This window comes from Archocentrus centrarchus, chromosome 14 (assembly GCF_007364275.1).
Source record: "Archocentrus centrarchus isolate MPI-CPG fArcCen1 chromosome 14, fArcCen1, whole genome shotgun sequence".
Lineage (NCBI taxonomy): Eukaryota > Metazoa > Chordata > Actinopteri > Cichliformes > Cichlidae > Archocentrus > Archocentrus centrarchus.
Window position 1 is genome coordinate 10,153,515 of NC_044359.1, and position 27,001 is coordinate 10,180,515.

Below are 27,001 nucleotides of genomic sequence, written 5' to 3' on the forward strand. Positions count from 1 at the left end.
GTAATCTAAAAACACTTTAAGGGGAACCATATAACGGTTTCATTTCCCCTTAAGAGAGGGATGTCTGGCTGCAAAACGATAACTGTTAATTACTTCTTCACACTTGTTTCAATGTGTTCTAAAGCCTTGCTCATACTGTGGCCTCACAGCATATGTAGCAAATAAATAGCTGAGATAGCAAGCCTACTATAACTGGTTTGACTACCTGTGCAGAGATGAGCTGCATAGATGGCACTTCAGTCAGGTTGTGGGGACAGTCGAGTTGAAATTGTATGCTGTGTACACATTGTGTGTAGTCCATGTTTCACAGAAACCCTGGCAACCAGGGAACATAATAAAAGCACACCAAATTTATGGATTTGGTGTGCATTACAATTATTCCAAATAAATTTTGAAAACGAGCTACCCAGGATGACATGTTAAAACTTGGGAGAAACCCTGGAACAACAAGAGTGTTGGCAGGTAAATTGTGTGAAGTACAGTCTGCTCTCTTCATAGTGTTTCTAAGATTTAGTGGTTTAACTTTGTAGACAAATGTTTTAAAGGTCCCTGGTTCGATTCCAGGAGATGACACAAATCCCTTGGGAGTTGCGTCAGGAAGAGTATCCAGGATAAAAATCAGCCAAATCGAATATATATATGCGAAGCGGCCCCCTGTAAATAAGGGAACAGCCAAAAGTAGCTTTTACACTCTGCTCTCTTCACGCCTTGTCAAATAAAATGATCATCATCTACCTGAGGTCTCCCTCCCTCCCACTTCACTTACATTATGCAGAGCTGGCAGAAGTATGCACTGTTTCCACACTTTAATACTGCACAGACGATCACAGGACAACTTCATTCATAATCACAACCATTCAGAGCATTTACTGGAGCTTCTTTTAGGATGCTGATTGTTTGTTTAGAGCAGTTTAGTTTAAAACTGGACATTTTTAGTGCAGCTCAAGTGGGCTTTTTCTAGATGCTACATTAAAAGCTCTACTGAGACACAACCAGCTGTTCCTCAAATCACACTTTTTTTTTGGTGTATTACAATGCACTTTATGAACATCCCATATCTTACTATTACTGAAATTTAATACTGCTACAGCAGTAACAATTACTGAATCTACTTCTGTTAAAAGTGCAGAGATATTATAGTTTATTAAAAGATCTATTACAACATGCATAATGAACATTTTCAATATCATTTTAGGCTTAGAGGTCTAAATCGGTATGTGCTAAAATTAATAAAACTGGATTCAATTCATTGAGCTACTGAAATTAAAAAAAAAAAAAAAAAATCATGGGTGCAGTCAAAGATTTAAATTAAAAGTGAAAAAAATATTCCACAAAAATTTGAGTGCTTCTTCTGACCAACAGCAAGACCAGACTGAAGGGTTTTTTTTTTTTTTTTTTGCTTTTTGCAGCTTTATTTGATAGAGATGGGGGGGAGACACGCAGTAAATGGCGACTAGGTTGGGACTCGAACCTGCGCCATCTCCACGCTACGTGGCATATGTGGTCGCCCGCTCAACCACTGAGCCACTCTGTCGCCCCAGACTAAGTTTAAGCCTTGACCATATCCTCTAATTTTCACTGTGGAACAGTGGTTAATGACACCACTGTGACTACACTTCTGTGACTACAACTGTGTCACGTTATTCTATATTAACCTTTATTCTTATTACATGCAGGGCTCTGATCCACAGATTACTGACTGCACAGCACAGATACGAACACGTCACTTTGTACGAGGTGTGATCAAAACGTTGATTTAAATTAAAAAAGCTGATGTAAATATGTCTGATGCCACTCAAAGATAATGTTCTAGTGAATCTTGAGTTGCTTCCAGCATGGCGGCTATTTTTAGTTCTCAGTGGAAGTCCTGCGATGTCCTCTTGTACTTGTTCCTCTGATAGAGCTGGTGAGTAAAAACTTTGGCCAAAAACTTTGCTTTCAATGCACTCTAAGTCAACATAACATGGTATACACCAACAGTCATATGGTTTCCTCTGACTCTTCTCCCTTAGACAGCTCTTACAGTAGAAGTCCATGTGCACGCTCCTGGTCTCGCTCCTCACCTGACACGCTGCCTTTTGGTTTGAAAACTGTGTACTCCTCAACTAAGAAAATGACTGGGTCATAACAGGAGACCAAGCTCATCACCAGTGATGATCCCCCCCATCAGTTTGAAACAAAGTTGACATTTGCTCTCTGCAGAAGATCAAGGTATCATTTCTTGCTCTTGACGGAGACGGTCGCATTATCTCTCTCTCCCTGCCCTCCCCATCTCTCCTGCTTGCTGCTTGCTGTGAGAGCGTCTCTTACACACTGTCCAAATAAGAATAAGATTGAGAGCAACATGGATCTGGCAAACTGGGCCCTAAACACCATTGATCGAATTTTTTCCACTATGAGATCGGGGAAAGGGGAGCCTGCGTGTCCGAGTGGAACAGACCCGGTTGGATACGTCATCGATTCTTGGAGCTCCTGGAGACCTGTGTGCTTCTCAGCCTTGGAGATCGAGGACGTGGAAGACGTCTATATATTCGGCTATTTGGTAGCGGTATCTTTTCTGTTTGGGCTCGGAGGATACCTGATTTACCGGGAAATTAAGAAAATCTGGGCAGCAGTTCGACATCTGCAGAGGCTGCCGACCCAGGTGGATGGGCTGTGCAGGGCCGTACAAACTCAGACTCAAAGCCTGGTGGACCTGAGCCGTAAAGCGGACGGGTAGTCCAGCTGAGAACGTGCTCGCAGGTGAGAGGGGTTCGATCTGGAGATAAGGTTCGGTTCTGCATGGTGAGGACGGTAACTAATGAATTTGGAATATTGGATTACTGAATGGGTTCCCCCAGTGAGACTGAAGGCTGTTGGAAAAAACAAGCAGCCTGTTCCAAAACAATATCTGCATTCTCAGGAATTCGGCTCCCTAGCCGGCCATGGGCTGGCAATCATATCTCTCCAGGACTATGTGTGACGGTCGCTCTTCCCCCCACCCCGCTCTGTGATTTGTGAAGTTGGATCTGGTGTACCACGGCCACTGATGAACTTCCATCACTATCAGTGAACTGTTTTGGCTAGGAGCTGGCATCTGGCTCCACAATGCCCCCACCCTCTGGTCTCCGTCTGCATCCCCTCCTGCCCTTCCCTCGCTCCACCATATTGCTATCCTGGCTTTAAATGGGCAAATATGCTTTGTTAAGGTGGTTTTTTGGACCCTGGTATGGTGCTCATTTTGAGCAGCGTACCAGATGACTTTTTTAAACCTAACTACCCCATGATGTGTGTTGTTTTCTTTTTCTGGGAACTGACTGTACCGGCGGCGCCAGTGTGGCTGCGGCTGAGGACACCCATCTCCCTATGTTAGTCTTATCTGTTTTCTGGATGGTTGTTCTGAACAAAATTTCATTATACGTACAATGTATGTTGTATGTGTAATGCCAATAAAGTTTTATCTTATCTTATCTAAAATTCCAGATTGCACAACACCAAATGGACTTCCGGAGAGATAGCAGCTGCACTGAAAGCCATCTGGACATGAAGATGACTTTGAAGGTGAAATCAAGCAACTCTAAATTAGGTAAGGTTTGATTTTAATGGACACATTAGAAAATATATAATTTATATAGTGCTTTAAATCTAATTTAATCCCCCGCTGAATAAAAATCTTAAAGTGCTAAAGGGGATCCAGCATTGAAAGGACTTTTTCCATGACGATTCCATGATATTAGGAATAGAGCTTATACAGCATCAGTTTACCTTTCATGATGGCCTGCAGGGACGCCACCTCCTCCTGCCATTGGCTGCGGACCTGGTCGATGGCTTCCTGTTTGGTGTTTTCTGACACGGTGGCCACGGCTTTGATGGTCTCTATCTCGGCCTGGGCCTGAGCCAGCTGGGCCTGGACAGAGTTGAGCTCGGAGTTGGCGTCCCCCAGTGCCGCCGTCTGCCTCTTCAGCTCCTCTGGAGTGGGGTGAGAAATGAAATGCATGATGGGAGGAGAGAAAATATAAAAGTATAAAAAAAACTTGTGTATTTTAGACTTTCTTCCTGATCCCCAAAACTTCATTCAGCAGAGGTTATTATGCATAAAATATGTTTATATCATTTAAAAACAAGTCCTCCTTCTACCATATGAGCCTTGAAACTATTTACAGGTCCAGTTTAGTCTCTGTGTGGAATTTAAATTAATACCCCGCTCTGCCAGCTCTCTGCTAGCAGTAAATCAGTCTTCAGTATTGAACCTCAACATACACAAGTTTCATTCAAACAGACAGTTTGTTCAGTTTCATGACCATCCGTACCTTCCTTGGAGAGGTAAAGCTCTTTGAATTTGGCCCGCTTCTGGTTGAACTCGGCCTCCAGCTGCTGCTTGAGTTTGATGAACTCGGCCCTCTCCTGCTCCAGAGCTGCCACACGCTGCTGGAGCACCTCTGGATGATAATTGGGGGGGGGGGGGGGCAAAAATCACGGGGCTTTAATTAATCAACTGCTGATTACATGTAGTTTAAAAATCCTTCAAATCAAAAGGCAATCAACAATCAAAATCAACATTCATTCATTACATCATTTAGCTCATTAACAAGGTCTCAAATCAGAGGCTGAATAAAAGTAAACAGTCCTTAAAATTACATGAACACAAATTGATATCAACGTTTTTCAGATAAATCTGAAGACCTGGTTCTTAGGAATAATGAGGAACATCTTTCACTTTAGTGATTAAATATACCCCTTTTAATAAAACTAATAAGTACACTGAATAATCCTTGAATTCCTTCTCACGTTCAGTCCTAATTTCATGTAACTGTTACATATAATCATCTTCTGATTATTTAATAAACTGAACAATTCACTGTCACTGATGTCACATAACAGTACAGAACGTACTAATTACAATCTCCCAAATCTCTCCACATAGCAATACAGAAATTAAATAATTAACAATGAAATAATTTGTTATCAGAAAAGTAGCAAATCTGCAAAAAAGCTTAAACTGGACACCATTTCTTATTTTTACTTGAACAAAAAAAAAAAATCATTTTAAATCGATTAAACATGAAAACAGCTTCAGATTAATTTCTTGATGTAAGAGCTCTCACGTGGGTTTTCCTCTTTTCAGATTAAAGTTACTTAACCTTCATTGTATTGGTGCTTTTAAAGCATTTCAGCTCGTGACTCCTTTAAAATCAGAGTAAAGTCCACTTATGGCCACTTAACACAGGGCTGTGAACAGTCAGCTAAATAGTGTCTTATACCATTTTTTTAAAGAACCATTAGAGTGAGATTTAGTAGCTCCAATAAAAATGCGCAGACTGAGAAAGAATAAGTTTATGTTGCATTAGTTGTTCATCAGCCTTTCGTGCAGGTAAACGATCACATTTAATGACTGTTTTTAACATTTCAGCCCCACATCAAACGCTAACGTTAGGTAGTGATTTTACTGAAAATGTTACAATATTTAAGATTTTGCTGCATGTTTCACACTGTGAAAAACCATCCGTTTAACCCTCTGCTGGACCGGTTCTCATGACTGACACCCCTGGTTTCAAATTTTTTACTTTTATCCAGTCTTTGATTTTCCTATTTCCTTTTCTCCATGAAAGCCCTTCAAGGAGATTTATCAACATAAATGCACATACAAAATAAAAATGTAAATAAATAAAACTTAGGCAATATTTGTTGGGTAAACTCAATACAGCATAAAAAGAAAAACAAGAAGTGGTGCCAGGCACAACAAACCCCAGCCCTGACAGATCGGTTTAGCTGATTTGAACTCTACAAACTGAATTACAGAGATAACACACAGGTCCTGTTGTCCAAGCACATAATTTTCCAAGGTTTGAAAAGTAAACTAAAATAACTTTCATTTTATGGTCATTTTCATTTTTTGCTTTTTTTATCCGGTGGGTGATAACCAGGGGAGTGAGTGATTGGACTGGTAGAGTCAAAAGTTGCGTCATATATTCACGTATTCGGATCATATCCCAATCAAATGTTAAATGTCCATGGACAACAGTGATATGCTTCTTACTGCAACAAATGAGGATGATGTGTATTTTTTCAGCTGAGATATGCCAAAAAATCTCTGTTAAACGGAGTTTCCCATGTTAAATTCAAGCAGCCTGCAAATCCAGAATCTGGTTCAGATCCAGATGGCATTTGGTTTGGCATTAGTTCTTGGCACTCCAGAACTGTGTGCTGAATATCAGATGAATCCGACAGGTTTTGAGGAAGATACGATTTTCTTTTTTTTTAATTTTGCCCTATGTGGCCTCTAGGGTATAATTGGCCATGTTTTGACTACTTCAGAATTAACCTTTATATTTCACCTTACAAACTGTTTACCTTGCCTTGTTTGGAGTTTTTCAGCACAACCTCAAATGTGTGGCCGTACTGTTTTTTTGTTGTTTTTTTTTAAATTTTAACAAGTGTTAACACAGAAAATATAAAATATGAGTTAGAAAAAAGTTAAGATTTTTTTTACTGTGAAAACCACAAACATGTTTAACAAAGTATTTCTATAACTTAAGATACAAATTTAAGTTTTATTCTTGCATTATAAAAATTAAAAACAAATGAACTGTAAGCTGCTGTATTCTAAAGCCTGACCAATATAGGATTTTTAAGACTGATACCAATATTTGGTCATTTAAAAATTTGTTACATTTGATATTTTTCTGGATTGCTAGATTACTTGTTTATGCTCTGCTTTGATCAGCTGGTTGTTGTTTGTGGCAAGTTGCAGAGTGCTGTCTAGTGAACAAACTATGCAACATCAATGCTCAACATCAACACACAGTTAAACTGTGTTTCTCCCATCTCTTCTTTATCCTTACATATTTATTTAGTATGTTGATATTGATATCTGCTGATAAATCGGCCCCATCGATATATCGGTCGGGCTCAACTCTATGGCAGGCCACACAAAAAGACAAGTATAAAAATCTCCTGTCAACAAACACAATCAGTCACAGGTTTCCCCTACATTTTCCTACTTCTTCATCTCTTATTTAAAACTGGAGCGATCCAGATAAAATCCAAAAAGGCAGACAGCCAAACGGAAACATTTACAAGCAGCGGGACAGTTCAGCTCAACTCCACCACATTCACATGACAGCTAAACAAACGGGAACAGTAATTCGGTCACCACATACTCACAATTTCCTGTTGTATTTATGCACAGCATATGTTTAAGCTCCTTTTTCTCACACTTTACCTCAGCTCAAAATGTGTGTGACCTTTCCGTCTTTGGTATTCAAGTAAAAACTGACCCTCTGCTCTCTTCACATCGGGCAGCCACAAAAACCACATGACTCACCACATAAACAAAGTCAGTAATTAACCAATATAACAGTAACACCAGTTCATTTTGATGCAAATATGACTCACAATATGGCTCTATCTCACAGCAGCTGCAGCTTTTTTTAAACTTTTGTTATCTTGGGAGGGGGGCTTTATTTGATAAAACACTTAAGATTTAGACAGGAACGTGGGGAGAGAGTGGGGAAAGACACACAGCAGAGAGTCCTGAGTCGGACTCAAACCCGAACTATTACTTTTTATTTTTTAAACTAAAACTAAGCCAAAATGCAGAAGCAAGCCTCAATTAGCAAGTTGAATGTTAGAGTTCATGACAATAATGACATGAAAACCACTGAGCGAGTGTGGTTTGTTTGGAAGGGTTTCCAGGAGAACGCCTCTTCTCTCTAAAAAGAATAAGATTCGCAAAGTTGCATCAACAAACCACAAGACTTCTGAAGCCATGACGTTTAGACAACGAGACCAAAGTGGAAATGTTTGACAATAGTGCATGGCAGCATGTTTGGAGACAAACAAACACAGCACATCAGAACAAACACCTCATACCAACTGTCAAACACAGCGGTGGAGGTGTGATGATTCTGGCTTGTTTTGCAACCACAGGACGACAAACCCCCCTCTATATCTGAAAGCATCCTGTAGTTAAATGTTTGGCCATCTGTCTGAAAGATAAAGCGTGGCCAAACTTGGGTCATGCAACAGGACAAAAGACAGCAGCAAATCTACAGCAGATTGGCAGGAAAAGAAAAGAATCAAGGTGCTGCAAGCGCTCTGTCAAAGTCCAGTCCTCACACCGAAACGCTGTGCTGGGACCTTACAAGAACTGTGCATAAATTAATGCCCGCAAACTTCAATTATTATTAAATAAATGCAACATTGTAAGGATGAGTGGACAAAAGTACCTCCACAGCAAAGTGACAGAATGATTAGTCAGACCGAAAACAATTATTTCATGTTATTGCTGCTAAAAGTTGTTATGCAAGCTATTGAAAAATGGAGTGTACTTAGTTTTTCACACACTGCTACTGCATTTTGGCTTAAGTTTCCGTTCAGAAAATAACACGAGGTAACATGACACAATATGTTCTAAAATAAAACTGATTGTACTGACTACACATATCATGGTTAGTTTGAGTTCTGCTACTGTTCCTTTAATTTAAAATAAAAAAAAAAAAAAAAAAAAAAACTTTTAATTTGGCATTTCTGTGCATCTCCTTTTTTTGCCATGGCCGTGCAGCCCGGTTCATGACAGTAGAATGCTAACTTAATCTATAAGAATATAGCATTATTTTTTAGTACCGTATTTTCCGGAGTATAAGTCGCACTTTTTTTCATAGTTTGGCTGGGGGTGCGACCTATACTCCGGAGCGACGTATATGTGACATTTATAACACATGAACCAAAATACTCCAGCCACTTGACATCTCCGTGAACTGCAGCTTTAAGGCAGTCTTGCGTAACCTGTGGGTGCAGTGGATGATGGATGGAGAGCACAGCTTAACGGCAACTGGGAGAATGCGCCACCCAACTTTCCTGGAAGTCATTGGATGGATCAAGAAAACATGGGCTTCAGTGACAAACCATCCTGTTGGGATTCAGAAAGGCTGGAATAATTGGAACTGCAGCTGACGACGAGTCTGACTAACGCGACACAGAAGAGGAAGCGGCGCTTCGTCTACGGAGTGTACGGAATTGTTTAGAAGTGACACCGAGGATGAAGAATTCAATGGATTGATGGTTTGGTTAACTTGTTAGTATGTTCTTTATGCTATGGTTATCTGAATAACTTAATGTTACGTTAACATACCGAACACGTGTTCGTTGTGCGTCATGTAGCTGAATGTGCTACGTTAGCATAACGTAGGTGTAACCGTGTTCGTCCTGTTCTTTAATCCATTATTATTTTAAATTGCCGTTCAAGATGGAATTTGTGCTCTGGGTCTCGGATTCTATCAACCCCCCCCCCCCCAAAAAAAAGTGCGACTTATAGTCCAGTGCGACCTATATATGTTTTTTCTTCTTTATTATGCATTTTTGGCTGGTGCGACCTATACTCCGGAGCGACGTATAGTCCGAAAAATACGGTATATTACTCTTTTATATTCAAAATCTAAATCAGAATAAAAATAATTGAGATACTGCAGGTACCACCACCAAAAAGAGAGACTGACTTTCTCTGCATACAGACGGCTTTCATTTTAGCTTCTTCTTAATTTGGCTGTCCTGTATAAAACAAACCTGATGGGAGCTTTTCTTCACATTTAAACTATTCACACAGTCCAATTGTTAATTTAATGTAAAAATATTAACTGACGGTCCATTTCAGCCTGTTTGCTTCACAGGTGAATCGATCAGTGGAAACATGATCACTGGCCCTGGCCAGTCAACTTGACCAACAAAAGTTTTTGCTGGTCCCAGTCAACTGAGCCATTGGTTATATTGAGCCCTGATATATTTCTACACAACTTTCCATTATCCTTCCAACACCAATGGACCAGCTCCTGTAAAAACTATAAAGTCACCCCAAGATAGAAGTCACCCCAGAAGGGTCCCCATATTGGCAGTCTTAACTATTTCATACCAGTTTCAAGTGAAACAGATCCTGCCCTCCAAACAGCCCCAAAGTGACGTGCCAGGAATCAATAATACCCCCCCACTCTTCACTTCTTTTCTCAGTTTTATGGTTTTTAAATTGAGGGTAAGGCTGTCACCAATGAGTTTCAAATATCCAAATCCTCCTATTTTATCCTCCTATCTGAGGAACAGCCACCAGCTTTTCCTCTGGCTGATTTTAATATAAATGAAGATAAAAATCATAGCGCTCACAAAGCCCTTTCATTAAGTCTGTTTCTCACCACTACCATTTGTAACCCACCAGCGAACATGCAGGGCCTTTCCATCATTTGTAGTGGTGATCCACTCATCATAAAGTGACATTTTTCCTAAATGAGTCATCACTGCTGAAAGAATTTCCACTGTTCCCCTGCTCCTATCATCAAAAATGCTAACTAACAATTTCAGACTGTAGTAGTAGCCACCACCTTCGTTTTTTTAGCTGCCCCGCTTTAAGGGGCCCCACATCTCCCTCCATCTCACTCTGTCCCTAGCATCCTCCTCTGTCACACCAACCCCTCTACATGGCCTCCTTCACTGCATCCATGAATCTTTTCTGTGGTCTTCCTCTTTTCCTCTTTGTCCAATATTTCCGCTATCTCTCCTCTGCACATTTCCAAACACTTCCACTCTTGCTGTCACAAATCACCCCGACACTCATCTCCACCGGCTCTACTCTCTTCTTCACCTCTCTAGTGTACTGTCCGTTGATTTGGAAGGTTGAACTCATCTACCGTCACTGCCTCTACTCCTTGCAGCTTCACCTTTCCACCTGTCTCCTTCTCATTTTTTCATTCTTCTATTGACTTTCATTCCTCTTCTCTGTCACTACTACTGCACACCTCACTAAGTGCTCACAATTTCAGAATGTGGTGGTAGCCTGGCAAATATTATGTACTGAGTGAACTTTACGCAAAAAACAGCTGTAACTACTAGCACACTGTCCCATCCTTCTCTCCAATGTTGTGTGTGTAGATAAGTAACTGACTGTCAGGCTTTGAGCTGCTCTCAGTGTCCCTCTGCCTGTCTGTAATATTCCCTCTGACAAAGTATAAGGCTTAATCTGTTTACTTTAAGGTACAGTTGTGACATTCTGTTTTGTTTAGCACGTGAGTTTCTGAACCTGGATTGGGCTTCTTGACAGTTTCTGTGAAGGGGGGGGGTGTCCCACTTTAGCTCCCAAAACCCCAGATGCTTTTAAGACCGCCTCTGGGTCTCTGGACCTCTGCTTGGGAACCAGAGGAAAAGCCTCCCGTGCAAGTCAGTACACACCACACAGCACGGCGACCGATGGGACCCATATGACTGACCCTCTCAGTGCTGGGCCGGGCTGCCAGAGGCCAGAGCCGACCTTTAGATCAAAATAGTCAGACTAGCCAGAGCTAAGAGCTAACCAGCTAGTTGTGCTGGCAATAAAGAGACAACCGCGTTAGCCTGGATATGTCACACACAGCCCTTATGATGAGCTATACAGAGCTTCAGTGACTTTCCACAAATTTGTGAGCCGCTACGCAATGTTAAATGTCCAGCATGAGCCAGTGACACGTCGCCCTGAGGATGCTAACTAGCTAATGTTGACAGTGATGCAGAGGCCGCCGCTGGCTACGCTGCTCCAAGCCCCTCAACACTCCCACCACAAACTGCCACAAACATAAGACATTTACCGTCATGTTCGGACGACTGAGGGGATCCCGAGGCCTCCGAGGCCATGGTTTCCTGAGGGGGGGCTTGAGGTAATTAGCAGGGCGGTGGGATAAGAGCTAGGAGCGTCCAAGAAAACAGGCTAACATCACAACTAGTGTCATGCTAGCGACCGTGAAACAGGAGTGCGATTTCTGGTCAAGCTTTCAAAATAAAATCCAAATGCGTAAACGCTCCGAAATGCCTACTTTGAGTCATCATGTGAATCAATATAGCAAGAAATATACGACCAAATAATCACATATCTACTCGTTTCGAAAGTTACATTCACACTTGTCGACTACTTAGCGTATTCGTGCTAATATTTTGAAACCAAACAGGAAATTTCCTGTTAGCAAATAGCGCTAGCTTGCTCAATTCCTGTGTGACCTTTCAAAATAAAAGCGATTAACAGGGCTTTTTTTCCACGTTAAATCTCGCTTTCAACAATTAATTCTAAAAAGAAAAGATACAATATTTATTGACAGGACTTATGAATCACAATTATTGCAAAGGTGCAACTGTACAGGAAAACACCTCCCTAAAGATTACATCACGATAAACTGATGTAAAGTCATGATTTATAAGAGGAACTGAAAATACAAGAGTCTCAAATAAGACTCCAGTGTTCTGCTTGGCACTGGCATTGTTTCCTTTAGTTTGTGGAAAACATGTTAAAATATTAATTTCAACCCCTTTAAAGTGACAGAAATATGTGCTAAGATCATATCCCAACTAAAAATAATAAACTTTTTTTTTTTCTCAAAGTACAGTCTTAACACAGATGTGTGGATTTGTCATGCATGACTGATCCTTGTAGACCAACACAAACGCCCACATGTTGTGGTCACTGGAGCATGGCAGGGGGTGGGGATAGTCCAGTCTCAGCCTTCAGGTTTCTTTGGTTAGGTACAAAAATTAGAAATTGGCATGCAAAGATGCAGCACACGATGATTCCTGTTGTATCTAGACACCACCTGCTTTCATCTTCTGTTTACTGAAACTACCACCCTTCTTTAACCCAGCCTGTGGAGGGAAAAAAAAAAAAAGGTAAGGCGTGCTCTGTGTATTTGACAGTTGACATGTAGTGAAATAGCACTTTTAATACTTTTAATTAAATTTTATTGTCATAGAAGTCATTCAGTTCTTATTTATAATAAGATATAATAAGAGAAAGGTAACAAAGGGACCTGACTTCAGCTAATGGAGTCACTCGTCACTGCAGACAGTAAACTTCAATGAGCTTTCATGTCTAAATATCACATTATCTTTCAAGGCTGTGTTCTGAATCAGCAGTATTTCTAACTGGGACTTGGCAGGAAGCTGCTGCATAGAGAGGATGTCGGGCATAAAGATAAACTGGAGAACAAGTATTTATATCATTCTGCTCACAGTGATAAAGGCAAACAAATATGTCCTTTTAGCTGAAGTAAACAATTCACTTAAGCTTTAAGTAGCTCAAATACTTCAGCTAAGGCTGTCTGAAGTGAGAAAAAAACTGCCACAATTTGATGGTTGGCAGTGCAGGAGGCAGAGTTCCTCAGAAGAGTCCCTGGAGGCTGCTGAGATGCCTGTTTGATTCTCAGAATGCTCATCTTAATATAAAAATAACCCCAAGACTGAGTCAACACAGAAAAAGAGGAAGTGGTAAATGGTCTTCTTTCCGATCCTCAGCTCTGTGTATACTGAAAAGCAGCGGCTGAGATGTGCTGCTTGTTGTGAAGTGTGACTTTTTTCTTTTTCAGTCCTTCAAACAGCATGCCCATGGATCTTTTACGCAAGCACATGTGGCTATGGGTGGTCTTTGGGATGGTTTTCATGTCTGTGGTGATCAGCATCATTTTCCTTTTCATCTGCAAGTGCGTATCCAGACGAGGTAGGTTTGAATCTTTGCAGCACACCTTCCACAAGTTACCGGACAATCCTTCCTTTGTAAGCCAGCAAAACACATTTTTACTCCTTTTTCTTGTTATCGCACACGTTTATTCTCTTCCTCTTCTTACATCAGAAATGTTGCAATGAGAACATGACAATCGCTTGACAAGAGACATGACAAAACATTATGCAACAAGTGTCTGAGAGCTGAAGAGAACGTAAGGTGTTTTCATTTTAGATTGTAGAGATAAAGTCCATTTCAGCACCAGTATTTGTCCACTGGGATTATATTCCAGGTTGTGTGAACAGTGTTGGAGACAGTTTTTTAAGGTGGGACAGGCTGAAACTGCTGGTGTGTTTTTTTCTGCATATACTCTGTAGGTCAAATAGTCCAATATTTTGGTCACTCCTATTTGCTTTTGTAGGAATGACTGCTATTTTAAGCCACATATGTTAAGATTTTAATGAGACCTTCAGTATGTTTAAACAACTGGAATGGTTGCTTGTTATTCTTATTTTAGTTGTTGATAAAGCTCACAAGGTAACAATTAAAAAGCGTGTGCTGTAACAGTACGTCTCCCCCTCACATCTGCGGTGCTGGATCGATTGAGAGGTGACAAGACTTCAAACTTTTTTCTGTGGTGGCCTTGGCTCTGCTCCCGAGTGTGGATATTTACTTGGGGCAAAATTTAGATCAACATATAGCAAAATAAAATGTTCAGAAAATGATTTTAAAAATAAATCCTGCAAGTGTGAAGTTTAGACACTTGGAAATATGACCTCAGTATTTCCAACACTCGTGATATTTCAAGAAATTTAATCTGGGCATAAAGTGCTCTAAATATGTTTACACACACACACACACACACACCTCCTGAGACCTTACATCCTCTGTAGTGGTCACAAAAAACAGTTACACTGAAAGATTTTTTCCCCTTAGTTCTCAGGAGGAAATATGTGAGTCTTGAGGTGGTGTGATGTCAGTCAGAGGAGATACGCTATATGGAGCTCAGTGAAGTTGAGCATAGCACTGTAATAGGAGGCCATCTTTGCAACAAGTCAGTTTGTGAGGTTTCTTCCCTCACAGATATTCCACAATCAGCTGTAAGTGGTATTATTACAAAGTGGAAGCATTCAGGAGCCTCATCAACTCAGCCACAAAGCAGCAGACCGCATAAAGTTAGAGTGTTGAAGCACGTAGCGTGTAAAAGTCACCAGCGGGCAGCTGACTCAACATCTGCAGAATTCATAACTTCCTCTGGTTTTAACATCAACACAAAAGTGTGTACTGGGACCTTCATGCATGGGTTTCCATGGCTGAGCTGCTCCAGTCGGTGTAATGTGCAGGTAGCCCTGTATCTTTGCCCATGTAATGTATTCTAATAGGCACTGCTGTGAGCACAGAAGCCCCACAAGTGCCTTCTGTTTATGACGGGCAACCAATCAGAGGAAATGTGTCTTAAAGGGAGAAGAGTTCAGATAACTGAGGGGCTGTATGGTCCCTCAGAATGAGTTAAGCTTGGATTATTTTGAACTATGACTCATGTAAAGCGACTCTAGTAGATTCCAAAGATAAAAACATGAGGAATGAGCATAATAGATCTACTTTAAAGAAGGATCCTGAAAAAGCAACTACTATACAAATGTATAAATTAATATGTATTTTTTCAGTAGTTATTTCTGAGGTGTGAAGTAGGTAAAAAAAAAAAAGTACATTTACTTAAGTACAATTTTAAATTACTTGTACTTTTATATCTTATAGTTTCAATTTATTTTACAGCTTATTTTCAGATTCATATAATCAGTGAAAAATCCAATAAAAACATAAACTTTGATAAATTATTATTAATCCAAACAAGCAGCAAGTCAGGCAGTTATAATGAACTCCAGCTTTACCATTTGCAACATTAAAGTACTCATCAATAATTAGAAAAAAGCTAGAGAATACTTTTACTTCTAATACTTTAAGTGTGTGTATGGTTGTTTTTTTTTACTGTAAATATACTTTGGTATTTCTAATAAGTAATAAGGTATTTCATCCCTCTCAACACCAACACAAGTCTGACAAAACTATAAAACTGTGACTGTGACCTGTCTGTGATGAGGAGTTTTAACCAAGCGAGTTACAAACTTAAAAATAGTGAAAAACTTCCACTCATTCAAAACGCCTCTGCTCGACTCTTAACTCGTAGTAAGAGCAGACAGCTCATCACTCCCCCTTTTAGCTCAGCTGCACTGGCTAACTGTGAAGTTAATAGATTTGAAAATGCAAAAAAATAAATAAAAAATAATCATGGATTAGCCACACGGTACATTACAAACTGTATTTTGGGGTTATCATCCCAGCAGGTTCTCTGAGTTCCCTCTTCTTTGCGGTTTGCTGTTATTATTCCCAGCTTCTGGAAAAATCTGCCTTCCCACATAAGAACCTGCTACCACTGACAATTTTAAACCACCTACTTCTTTTTAGTTGTTTTTAGTCAAATCTGAGGCCTCTCGTGATTTGGTCAAGCTAGCTGTAAAGGTTTTCTATCTTTTACATGACTGTTTGTTTTTTATTGGAGTGGTTTGACATTTTTAATATTCCACCTCTGAAGCTGTGCCAGCCTCAGTCTCCTGTGGGTGAGAATCAAATTTGTTTGGCATGCTCTAAGCAGCCAAAGCATCCCCGTTTCTGTCCCTGTACACGCTGTACTTCAGGTCATCTGTTGTGTACCTGTCATGCATCTGTCACGGCAGAGACGTTCATAAAGTTCCTTTAACCGTTCATGAGTCATGTACTGCGCAGACTGTGAAGTAAGTTTGGGATTTTTAGGCTTTATGAGTAAACACATGACAGGCCACAATTTGACACCTTCAGAAAAACAGAGAAAACTGTGGTCAGAGTTTATGGAAGTTAAAGTTAAAGCCGTTCATTTTCAGATGCGACTCAACAGAATCGCACAAAATGCAGCTTGAGGACAGCGTTTACAGTTCGTGGTGCGCATGCAGGGCATGGCTTCTTCACACTTTAACAATGTGAAGTGATGAATGCAGCAGGACTTCCACAAACAAAAGCAAATCAGGTTGAAAAATAACAAGTCCCCAAAAGATACAAGCAGAAACCAACAACTTCTCACAGCGAGCCGGGCAAAGCACTGGGGAGAGAGACACGGACCCTGTAACAAAGTATAACAGAAGGGTACGAAATGTATTTGTGTACTTCATTAAAAGTAACAATAAAATATTCTAAACTGCCTTGGAGGTCGCGAGGTAAGCTGAAGTCTGTTTCAGCTGTGACGGGGCAAGAGGCAGGGTGGATCCTGGACAGGTCAGCAGTCAGAGCTATGATTTAAGATTTGGAGACTGTGGCACTAACGAAGAGACAGGAAGCTGAGCTGGAGGTGGCAGAGTTGAAGATTTTCATTGGGATTGACGAGAATGGCCAAGATTAGAAATGAGTACATGAGAGAGAGACAGCTCAGCTTGAGGTGGTTTGCACCTGTGCAGAGGAGGGATAGTGGACATACTGGATAAAGGGTGTTGAAGATAGAGCTGCTGGGAAAAGGAGAAGCCCACGGAGAAGACGAGTGGATGTAGTGAAGGAGTACAAGCAGAGATATGGTGTGACAGAGGAACCAGGGATAGGGTGAAATGGAGGAAGATGATCTGTGGTCATGACCCCTAAAGGGAGCAGAAGTTTCCTCCTGTGTGTTTGACTGTGTGTTCTTCCCTCCCTCTGTCTCATCTTGTATTCCTCTGCCTTGAGCCTTCTTATCTCTGTGTTCACTTTTCTTTTGCTTCCTGTGTTAGTTACGTTTCCTGCCTGTGGGACTGAGCTGATTGTTTTCACCTGTGTCTCGTTTTCTTGTATACTGTTGGTTTCCTGTGCACAGCACTGTAAAAACACTTCTAAGACAGGTTTTTGGTGCTGTCAGCAGTATACTATCACCTGTCTGTAGGTGTCACAGTATAATATTATTCAAATTACAAAATTTAGTCTCAAAAAATCAGAAATGAGAGAAATAGTATTCTGTAGCTCTCTCCAGTTATAGACAGCAAAGTATTTAAATCCAGTTTTCTAAGTTCCAGCTAATGTTAGAAAGTCCTGTGACCCGATATTGTTCTGTTTAAATGTAACAAGGGAGCAGAGTCTGAAGTAGCGTCTCATACAGAAACATTATAACTGCAGAGACAATTATATAAAGATCTGGCTGGAAGAACCTGATTTTTTTCTGTACAAAAACCCAGTAAATGTATACAGACATGATACAGAAGTGATAATGTCCCTGTAAATTATGTGTAATTGTGTATGAATTCATATATATATTTTGCAGATTTGTTGCTTGGTATTTTTATGGGGCCCCTGAGGATAAATCAGATTGGGATGATAAATGATCTTAAAAAGAAGGAAAAAAATAATTTTACTACACAGTTTTACTACACAGGTCTGTTCTTATTTTGTTGATCCTTTCATATATGTGTATTTCTTCCTTTGCTGGGCTTCAAACTGTTATGGAAATAAAAGACCCCTCTGAGGAAGAGCAGCAGTATAAAAGAGAAACCAGCACACACGACACACAGGACCGATTCATGCCACTTGCTTACCGCGCCTTCGTATTCAAGCAAACGTTAGAGCAAAGTGAAATGAGCAGCAGACCCAAGTTTCATTTTTAATTTAACTACCCCTTTTTCTACTGCCAAATCAGAACATGCACATGTTCATCTCAAACCAGAGGCCGGAAAGGGAAGAGAAACTAAACTAAGGCACACTGTAGCTGCTAAAGTATATTACTCTGAGGGGTTCAGGGCAAATCAGAAGAAAAACTATTATAATTGTATGAATTACTATTATTAGGGGCAACCGGATCTGATTAGCTTAGATGAAACTTTAATTATCCCTGTGGGGAAATGGGGCTGCATCACCACACAGCGGGGCTTCATGCTGGTTTAACATATGAGCCTGAATACAAAGTGCAAATAAAATATAAACAAATAATAATTACAGGTAAAAGCATATGAGACAAAAGGATAGTGTGCATTTTGTAGGCATCACTACTGTTTGTTTATCAATTTGCATTCAAATATGGTTTTTTTAGATGTTTTTAATGTACCTGAAAGCACATTTTCTTCCACTTTATCCTATTCATATTGTCCTCATAATGCAGATCTGTTCCTGTTGAGCTGTTAATGAACTCACTGAAATGGTCTTTTGGTCACAAAACACAAAGAACACAATATTTTTTCCTTCTTGAGCTTAAATTAACTGAATTTTCTCTCTTTTTTTCCCCACAGGCAAACACAGAATCGCACGGCTTAAAAAGGAACACAGCTTCAGAACTGAGTAATACATAAATTTATATTAATCATATTTTAACAGCAAATGCACTTAAAGATTTACATTTTTTTTTTTTTTGTCTTTATTGCTAAAAGTCAGCTGGATTCAGCACATGGAGATTTATAATGATGCTCCGTCCAAAGCATCCAGAAGCTTTAAAAAGCAAACGTCGCTAATAAATACATTTTTTATGTTTATTAATAAACATAACTTTTATCAGAATGACAGCTATTTCCCTCATTTTCATTCTCTATGCTAAGCTAACCAATTAAAGTGCTTTATTTGGATTTTTTATTTTTTTTTGGCCACAGCAGCTTTTATTGGCAGTATAGAGACAGGAAATGGGGGAAAGATATAGAGGAAGACACATGGGCAAATTAGCAACAGTCCGGGATTCAAACCCGCGCCGCCCGTATCATAATGCGGCATATACATGTGGTCGCCTGCTCCACTACTGACCCACCTGGGTGCCCCTGGACTTTTCTTAAATCTTAAATTTGTGTGTTTAAATTCACTCTACATAGCCAACCATACCAATGTTGACTGTAGGCCGTGACTAAAACACAGACAGAATATTAACACTATGGCAACAGCAAACACTCAAACATGATTTCCTACTGAAATGTAACTGCTTTAATATTTCTGTGAATAAGAAATCACAACAAAATATGGCCGCACATACCAGGAAACGTGTTGACGATAGTGACGTTAGCAGAACTACCCCCATCAGTCACTCTGTGGGCTGTAGTGGTCTGACACATCCAGGATGAGGCTGCTATAAACTGATATAAATCCACAAGGTTTTAACCTTAACCTTATAGTTTTTATCTGTTTAGCCTTAGTGAGTTTCAGAGGTGATGTTTGACAAAACATTAAAATCACTGAACAAAGATTTTCCTCTGAACAAATTTGGTTGGGGTAGCATAGTGTTAACCACAGAATATAAACCAATTTATGTTTGGTTTATACTCTGTAGCATTAACATCCTCTGCTGGTCTCTTACATGTGCTTAAAATTTCATGTTGCGTAATCCAGAACGTAACCAGGGCCCCGTTGTAGCACTGCTACTAAATAACATTGAGGATATGCTTTACTTACGTTCTACAAATCTTACATTATATTTGATAACACAGTATAATATTACCCCAACATAACATACGTATTTTAGCATTATATATGACATCTATGTTGTTCTATAATGTTTTTACAAAGTCTTTTGTTACAAAGCCAGTAATGTTACAAACTTACCAAATTATGACCAAATGTAATGTTAGCATAACAGTCCGGTCTTATAGCAAAACTTGAAATTTTTAGCAGGTTACCACAGTTGCCTGTAATTTTTCAAGTTTATCTGCAAACACTTGCTAAGCGCAACACAAAATCAGAAATGGAAAGAGTTCGCCTTCAAAGTAAAAGCTGTACCTCCGCATTGCAACCAACATCTTTCAAAAGGCGCAGTTTTTACTTTTAAGGCAAACAGTCTCCATTTCTGTGTTGCATTTTCAGTTTCACTACATCTCAAAGAGTAACTGGACAGCGTTTGTAGACGGGTCTGAACCAAAGCAATCACAAGGAGGTTTTAGCCAACACGCATTTTCTCACACAGTAAGGGGATTTCACATGTCAGTAATAGTTAATGCCACATGGTTAGTGGTCATGTGTCTGCAAAACCTCAGTATTTATGTCTGCAGCACATACACTATATTGCCAAAAGTGGACAGAACAGCGGCAGCAAACTCAGAAATACAAAACTTGACTTGACAAAAAACTAGACATGAACCAAAACAAGAATCCAGGACAGGTGGCACACAGCAGCACAGACCTCAACACAGACCAAAACAATGATGAGGATGCAACAACAAGCAGAGGAAACACAGGACTTAAATACAAGAGGGCTGATGAGGGGTGTGGAAACAGGTGGGAACACAGGTGAACCAAATAACACTAATGAAAAAGGGGAAGCAAAACAGAACACAACACACAGGGACCAGAAGACTATCAAAATAAAACAGGAAGTCAGACAAAAAACAAAGACACAGACTAGACACTGCACACCGAGAAACACAGGGATACAAGAAATCAAAACATGACCAATAACACAACATAAGAAGTACAGAAAAGGTAAACACAATTCAAAAACTAAGCACAAACAAAAAATGCTGGGTCATAAGGATCGAGGATCATGACACTGTTAGTGGTATTATAACAAATTTGACGTGATTGTGAATGACAGCAACTCAGCCATGAAGTGGTAGGCCACATAAGATCAGAGCGGGGTCAGCAGATGCTGGTCACCAACTTCCTGTAGAGTCAATCGCTACAGACCTCCAAACTTCATGGTAATGGACTAGCTCTTATATAGCGCTTTTCTACTCAGTCAGAGCACTCAAAGCGCTTACACAACATGTTTACATTTACCCATGCACTCACATTCATACAAGCACTTCCATGTTTATACTAAGCTAAGTGCTTTTAATTAACTAGCATTCACACACATTCATACTCCGACAGGATGGTCGGAGAGCAACTTGGGGTTAAGTATCTTGCCCAAGGATACATTGGCATGTAGCCTGGAGTAGCCAGGAATCGAACCGCTGACCTTCCGATCAGTAGGTGACCTGCTCTACCTACTGAGCTACAGCCACCCCATGTGGCCTGCTTCATGGAATGGGTTTCTATGGCCGAGCAGCTGCACTCTAAAGCAGTGGAAACGTGTTCTCTGGAGTGATGAATCACATTTCTCCATCTGGCAATCCAATGGATGAGTCTGGCTTTGGCGGTTGCCAGGTGAACAGTACCTGAACGGTTGTCTGACTGCATTGTGCCAAGAGTAAAGTTTGGTGGAGGGTAGATTATGGTGCGGGGGTGTTTTTCAGGAGTTGGGCTCAGCCCCTTAGTTCCAGTGAAAGGAACTCTTAATGCTTCGGCACACCAAGACATTTGGGACAATTTGATGCTCCCAACTTTGTGGGAACAGTTTGGGGATGGCCCCTTCCTGTTCCAACATGACTGCACACCAGTGCACAAAGCAGCTCTATAAAGACATGGACGAGTGAGTTTGGTGTGGAAGAACTTGACTGGCCTGCACAGAGTCTTGACCTCAACCCCATAGAACACCTTTGGGATGAATTAGAGCGGAGACTGTGAGCCAGACCTTCTTGTCCAAAATCAGTGTCCGACCTTACAAATGTGCTTCTGGAAGAATGGTCAAAAATTCCCATAAACACTCCTAAACCTTCTGGGAAGCCTTCCCAGAAGAGTTGAAGCTGTTATAGCTGCAAAGGGTGGGCCAATATCATATTAAACCCTATGGATTAAGAATGGGATGTCACTCAAGTTTATATGGGCGTGAAGGCAGACTTTTGGCATTGTAGTGTATTTAATGCAGACAAACCAGAGTTTTAAAAGAACTGTTATCCACTCTATTGTAACCCAAACAATGATCATTTTCTAAGTAGGTTTATTAGGTAAAGTTAAGAAAGGCATTTTTAATGCCTAAACCTAACCAATTATCATATTTATTTAACATTTTTAATTTAAACCTTTATTTAACCAGGCAAACAGAATAAAAGCAATTTCTTATTTACAACTGTGGCCTGGCAAAAGGCAAAGCCTTTTGAGGGAAAGGGAATGGGGAGAATCAAACAAAATAAATAATATTAAAAATAATAAAATGAGTACAAAAATTTGTGACATGTATATTTCAAACGTGGGACTCTGGTATGAGACCCACAAACCCCCCAACTTTTTTTGCCACTTCGAAGAGGAAAAAAATTAATTCAGTCCACATGGGCACAAATCTGATTTGATCCAAACCACAAAAGTGCTGGTTAATTCACAAATAAGTCCAAAACAAAGAACTCTCTTGGCTCTGTGATGGCAACTATAAGCTGTAAATTGCAACTCTACCACAAACCATCAAGGATCTCTTAAACCAGCAGCCGCTGGCTTTTCCACAGAAGGATGTAAAATCACGTTCAGTGGAAAACTTAATGTCCAAAACCACAAATCAACAGATTAGAGGCTGTGAATTCATGAACTAACGTTGGGTGTTACCCCATACAACCAAATTTTCACATGATTGGTTCTGTTTATTCACACTTCACACAGAGTGGACCAACCATATAAACATTAGTTATCAGATAACTCTGGAAGTTTCATTTAGAAACTCCAGTTCTTTATGTTATTTACTCAATTTTCCCTCCTTTTCCACATGCCAACCTGTACATTTCACCCCACATCTAAACGAAGAACATTAACAATATTGCTATTGTCATAATCAATGAGCTATGAGGCATTTTTTTTTTTATCCAGTTAAACAAATGGGAAAAATTTGTCTTTTTTGTTCATATTTTCCAACTTTTCCTCATATATTTAATTTGTAAGGGGCCATATAGCTTAAACATGTCTACTGTACAAAAGTAAGCTTGTATGCAGACCTTACACTATGCTCACATCCAGATTCAGACATTGCAACAATTCTTTAATGCAGATCTTCCTCACTTAACATTTTTTTCTTTTCTGAAAATTTTCAGGAGCAACAAATACCAGGACAGAAACACTGAAGCAGGCATTCCTCCTCTGCCTCCACGGACACAGTTTCTCACAGCAGGCAAGGCTTTACTGGATGTCTCAGTGACTCCCATAAATTACTCCTCCACTTTAAAAACCACACTTCCTTCTCTCACTTTCAGATCACTGAAATTAAAACCTCATCCAACTTGCCATCTGACCATAACCCACATTCTAAAGGCCAGTGTGTGTTAGACAGTTTAAACGGCAGTAACCTTTTGATGCAAATGACTCAGATCCAAGACAGAACCACATATTTTAATCCAAGCTGAGGTTTCAAACTGACTAGGAGGTGTTTATGTTGCCTGTTTTGGTAAAATAAGAAAAGTGCCGGTTATTTTACAAATCAGACCAAAACGAAGAACATTTTTGGCTCTATAACAGCAACCGTAACTGTGCCACAAACCATGCAGGGATACACGGGAGCTCCGGCTGCCTGCGCACTTCAGAAAACAAATAAAAAGCTCAAGATGTTAAGCTGAGTCTATAACTGACAAAAATTAAGACACAGATTGGTTTGCGTTACATTTGCATTTCCCCAGATGGAAGAGTTACTTCTGTGTGTGATGTGAACACCTGAAAACTGAGCAGTCACCAGAGAGTTTTCTCCATAAACAAATACAGCTTCTTTAGCTCAGGAAGTTGATTCTGTTCATCTGAACGCAGCATTTCAGTCAAATGTTTCATCACTCATCTTCAGCTGACTGCAGATTTCCCAAACCTTATAAACAGCACATTTGCATAACGACTGAAACCAGCACCTTTGACTAACAATAGGCAATGAGTTCAGTTTCATGTTAATATGCTAATTGCCATCACCATTGCTCAGCGGCCATGAGTACCAGTCACAGAGAGTTGGTGAAGACTCTAAAACCACCTCCTTGGTTCAGCGATGGTTGTTCCCTTTTCATGTAAACGGCCTCTTTGACTTCCCACTCAAACCAGCGTTCCTCCCTGTCGAGGATATACACATCCTCATCACTGAAGGAGTGGCCACCAGCCTGTAGGTGTAAATAGACTGCAGAGTCCTGACCTAAAAGGGAGCTCTTCTACACTACAGTAGTTTGGACACACTCACCAGTACTGTATATTACTCAGTGTGTGCCAGAGGACACCCATTCCTTGGTGTGAACCAATTTTTGATGTAGTTGGTTTGGGGTTTGAAAGCGTTAAACTCATGGAACTTCGTGGTTTTTGTTTTGTTTTGTTTTGTTTTTTATCCCCCAAACCAAACAAACCTGCTGATGCTGTCGCCAGCTTTGCTCAGCTTTGGTCATTTTCAGCCAGAAGAGCGTCACTAGTTAAAACCACAGACAGTATAAAAGATGGATGTAGTCACTGTGGCATCGTTGGTTAGTGAAGTCCTGTTATGAAATGTCGAGGTGAATCTTTTCACCATCTGGATGTGATGAATGATCCCTTTGTTGGTGTTGTTCCTGCATCTTAATTAGTGTCGGTCCAGGAGCAACACTGCAACTGACCAATCACCTTGTCTGAGCATTCAGTTAGCAATAACCAAGAGGTTAGCTGATGCAGCTTAAAATTATCACTAGCAAGCCAACATGAGAAAGGTAAACATAATTATCAGCAAGCCAGACTTGATAATATATTTAATATATAATATATTTATTATATTAATTCATATATTATATGAATTCCTCTGGTATTCATACAATGGATGCTAGAGGTTGCTGCTATATTGGTTGCAGCAGTAAGGCACATCTTTTACCTTGAAGGCTAATGGTCTCCATTTTCAGTATGCATCACACTTTTTCAGGATTCACTACTGTTCAGTGAGAGGTTGGAGAGTGTTTGGAGACAGGTTTTCCAGGTGACTGAAACAGCCTCACAAGGAGGTTTTCAGTGCACACTACTGTATACCTCTTTGGGAATAACTGGGGCATTAGTTACAGTGTTTTAGCCTCAGGCTGCTGGGGGACTTGACATGATGTACTGAACAAGTTTCCTACACTTACCTATTTTAATTCTATAGGTGTTTTTTTTGCCACCACTGCAGGTTATTAACTTTTATCCTCTCTCTGGTTGCAGCAGATCACTCCGCCTCCCCGAGTCTGCTTCTGTTGGGGGTCTCTTCCTGTTAAAGGGGAGTTCTTCCTCCTCTCTTCCTCCTCACCAAGTGCTTATTTATAGGGCATCATCAGATTGTTGGAGTTTCCTCTCTAATATTATAGGATCTGCTTCACTAAGAGGTGAAAGGAGCAGTGAATCATTTTTCCCATAAACCTCTTCTTCTTCAAACTAATTCTTGCAGTCAGAGGAGTCGCCCCCTGTTGGCAATCAGAAACAATGGAGGTTTAAGGCACTTGTACATTTGTATCACCTTTTAGACCCAGAAGCTCCGTCAATCTTTTATACTGCCACTGATCCAGGCCTTTTATCAGTTCAGCTGTGGCTGATTTGGTGAAGAGGTGACATCCTATGATGTCATCTGAGCTCTGTTTTCAGGCTTTAGAAACTCTATCAATGAAAGAAGATATTGGACAATCACAGGTCTCAGATGAGATCAAGAGAGCAGTAGGTAATCTTTTATATCCAGTCTTTGTTCTTTCTCTGCCCCCTGTGGTGAGCTTCAGCTTTGCATTGATGCATACCAGAAATCTACTTCTACCAGTTCTAGAAACACAGTGTGCATTATCAGCCAGTTGTATTGGACCAGTGAACCGAAGTGTCACAGTCTTTTACCGACCAACTACTTTTACGTGCTGCAGCAGTAACAAGAAATTCCCCCTAACTCTAAATATGAAATTTTCTGTTTCAGAAACCCAAAGCTATGAGAACCTGGCTGAGGAGCAGGTAGGCCAGAGCATCCGTGGGCACGGGGACAACGTAGGCAACTGCCGGCAGAACGTAAGCGACCACGAGGAGAGCACCCACGACTACGAGGAGAGCAATCACGATTACGAAGAGAGTAATCACGACTATGAAGAGGACATTCACGACTATGAGGAGAGCACAGACCCACCCGATTATGTGAAGATGGAGGAAGAGGTGATCTTTCCTCCTCCTCCACCCTATGAAAGTATGAATGGTTGTGTTTTGGAGGCCCAAAGCTACGAGAACCTGGCTGAGGAGAACGACTATGAGGAGTGCACGGACGATCAGTATGTAAAGGTGGACGGTGATGCTCAAGCAGGAGACAACACCTCCACAGAAGACTACGATGACATTGGGGGTGAAGACAGGGATGAGGAGGACTACGATGACGTGGGATAAGACCCCAACAGAACAAGACAAGACACTTTTGATGTTCCTGAATTCTGCTGAGCAGAGATTTTACTTACTGCAGATTTCTTTTGTTGTCTGTATTTTTTTTATAACATTCATTAAAAAATGAAGATAACTGTAGTACTGAAGACGCTGAAATCTGCTGAGTAGTGTTGAGACAACTGATTTGATCTTCAAGAGGGTTGATTCTTATATATATTGATATCTTATATATATATATATATATATATATATATATATATATATATATATATATATATATATATATATATATATATATATATATACATATATACCCCCAAAATATTTTCTTTTCATCTGAATATTTTTACTAACTACTTTTTATTACATTTTTTTTACTGAATATATTGACAAGCAGTGACTTGCACAGGG

At 40.2% G+C, this 27,001-nt stretch overlaps 2 protein-coding genes across 3 annotated transcripts in view; one reads left to right on the forward strand and one right to left on the reverse strand.

Moving 5' to 3' along the window:
* rabep1 (rabaptin, RAB GTPase binding effector protein 1) overlaps window positions 1-11,942 on the reverse strand; it is a 54,931-nt gene extending 42,989 nt beyond the window's left edge. For both annotated transcript variants that reach the window (XM_030746498.1, XM_030746497.1), the window contains exons 1-3: window positions 11,583-11,942; window positions 4,290-4,418; window positions 3,745-3,948 (exon numbers count right to left, since the gene is read on the reverse strand). In XM_030746498.1, the coding sequence (XP_030602358.1) occupies window positions 3,745-3,948; window positions 4,290-4,418; window positions 11,583-11,628 (379 nt within the window). In that variant the 5' untranslated portion in view covers window positions 11,629-11,942. The remainder of the gene's footprint in view (window positions 1-3,744; window positions 3,949-4,289; window positions 4,419-11,582) is intronic.
* Window positions 11,943-12,622: 680 nt separating this feature from the next.
* On the forward strand, window positions 12,623-26,784 carry scimp (SLP adaptor and CSK interacting membrane protein). Its single transcript, XM_030747299.1, has 5 exons — window positions 12,623-12,648; window positions 13,344-13,474; window positions 18,748-18,796; window positions 23,326-23,402; window positions 26,142-26,784. Exons 2-5 carry the CDS (start codon window positions 13,357-13,359, stop codon window positions 26,594-26,596), a joined length of 699 nt encoding a protein of 232 aa, XP_030603159.1. The 5' UTR covers window positions 12,623-12,648; window positions 13,344-13,356; the 3' UTR covers window positions 26,597-26,784.
* The last annotated feature ends 217 nt before the right edge of the window (window positions 26,785-27,001 follow it).

What these genes read in the sequence shown, in the direction of transcription:
- scimp (XM_030747299.1), top strand. Translation starts at nt 13,357, where the DNA reads ATGCCCATGGATCTTTTACGCAAGCACATGTGGCTATGGGTGGTCTTT. An exon ending in GAACACAGCTTCAGAACTGA is followed by an intron (nt 18,797 to 23,325) that starts GTAATACATAAA and finishes GAAAATTTTCAG; the next exon opens with GAGCAACAAATACCAGGACA. An exon ending in GACACAGTTTCTCACAGCAG is followed by an intron (nt 23,403 to 26,141) that starts GCAAGGCTTTAC and finishes TTTCTGTTTCAG; the next exon opens with AAACCCAAAGCTATGAGAAC.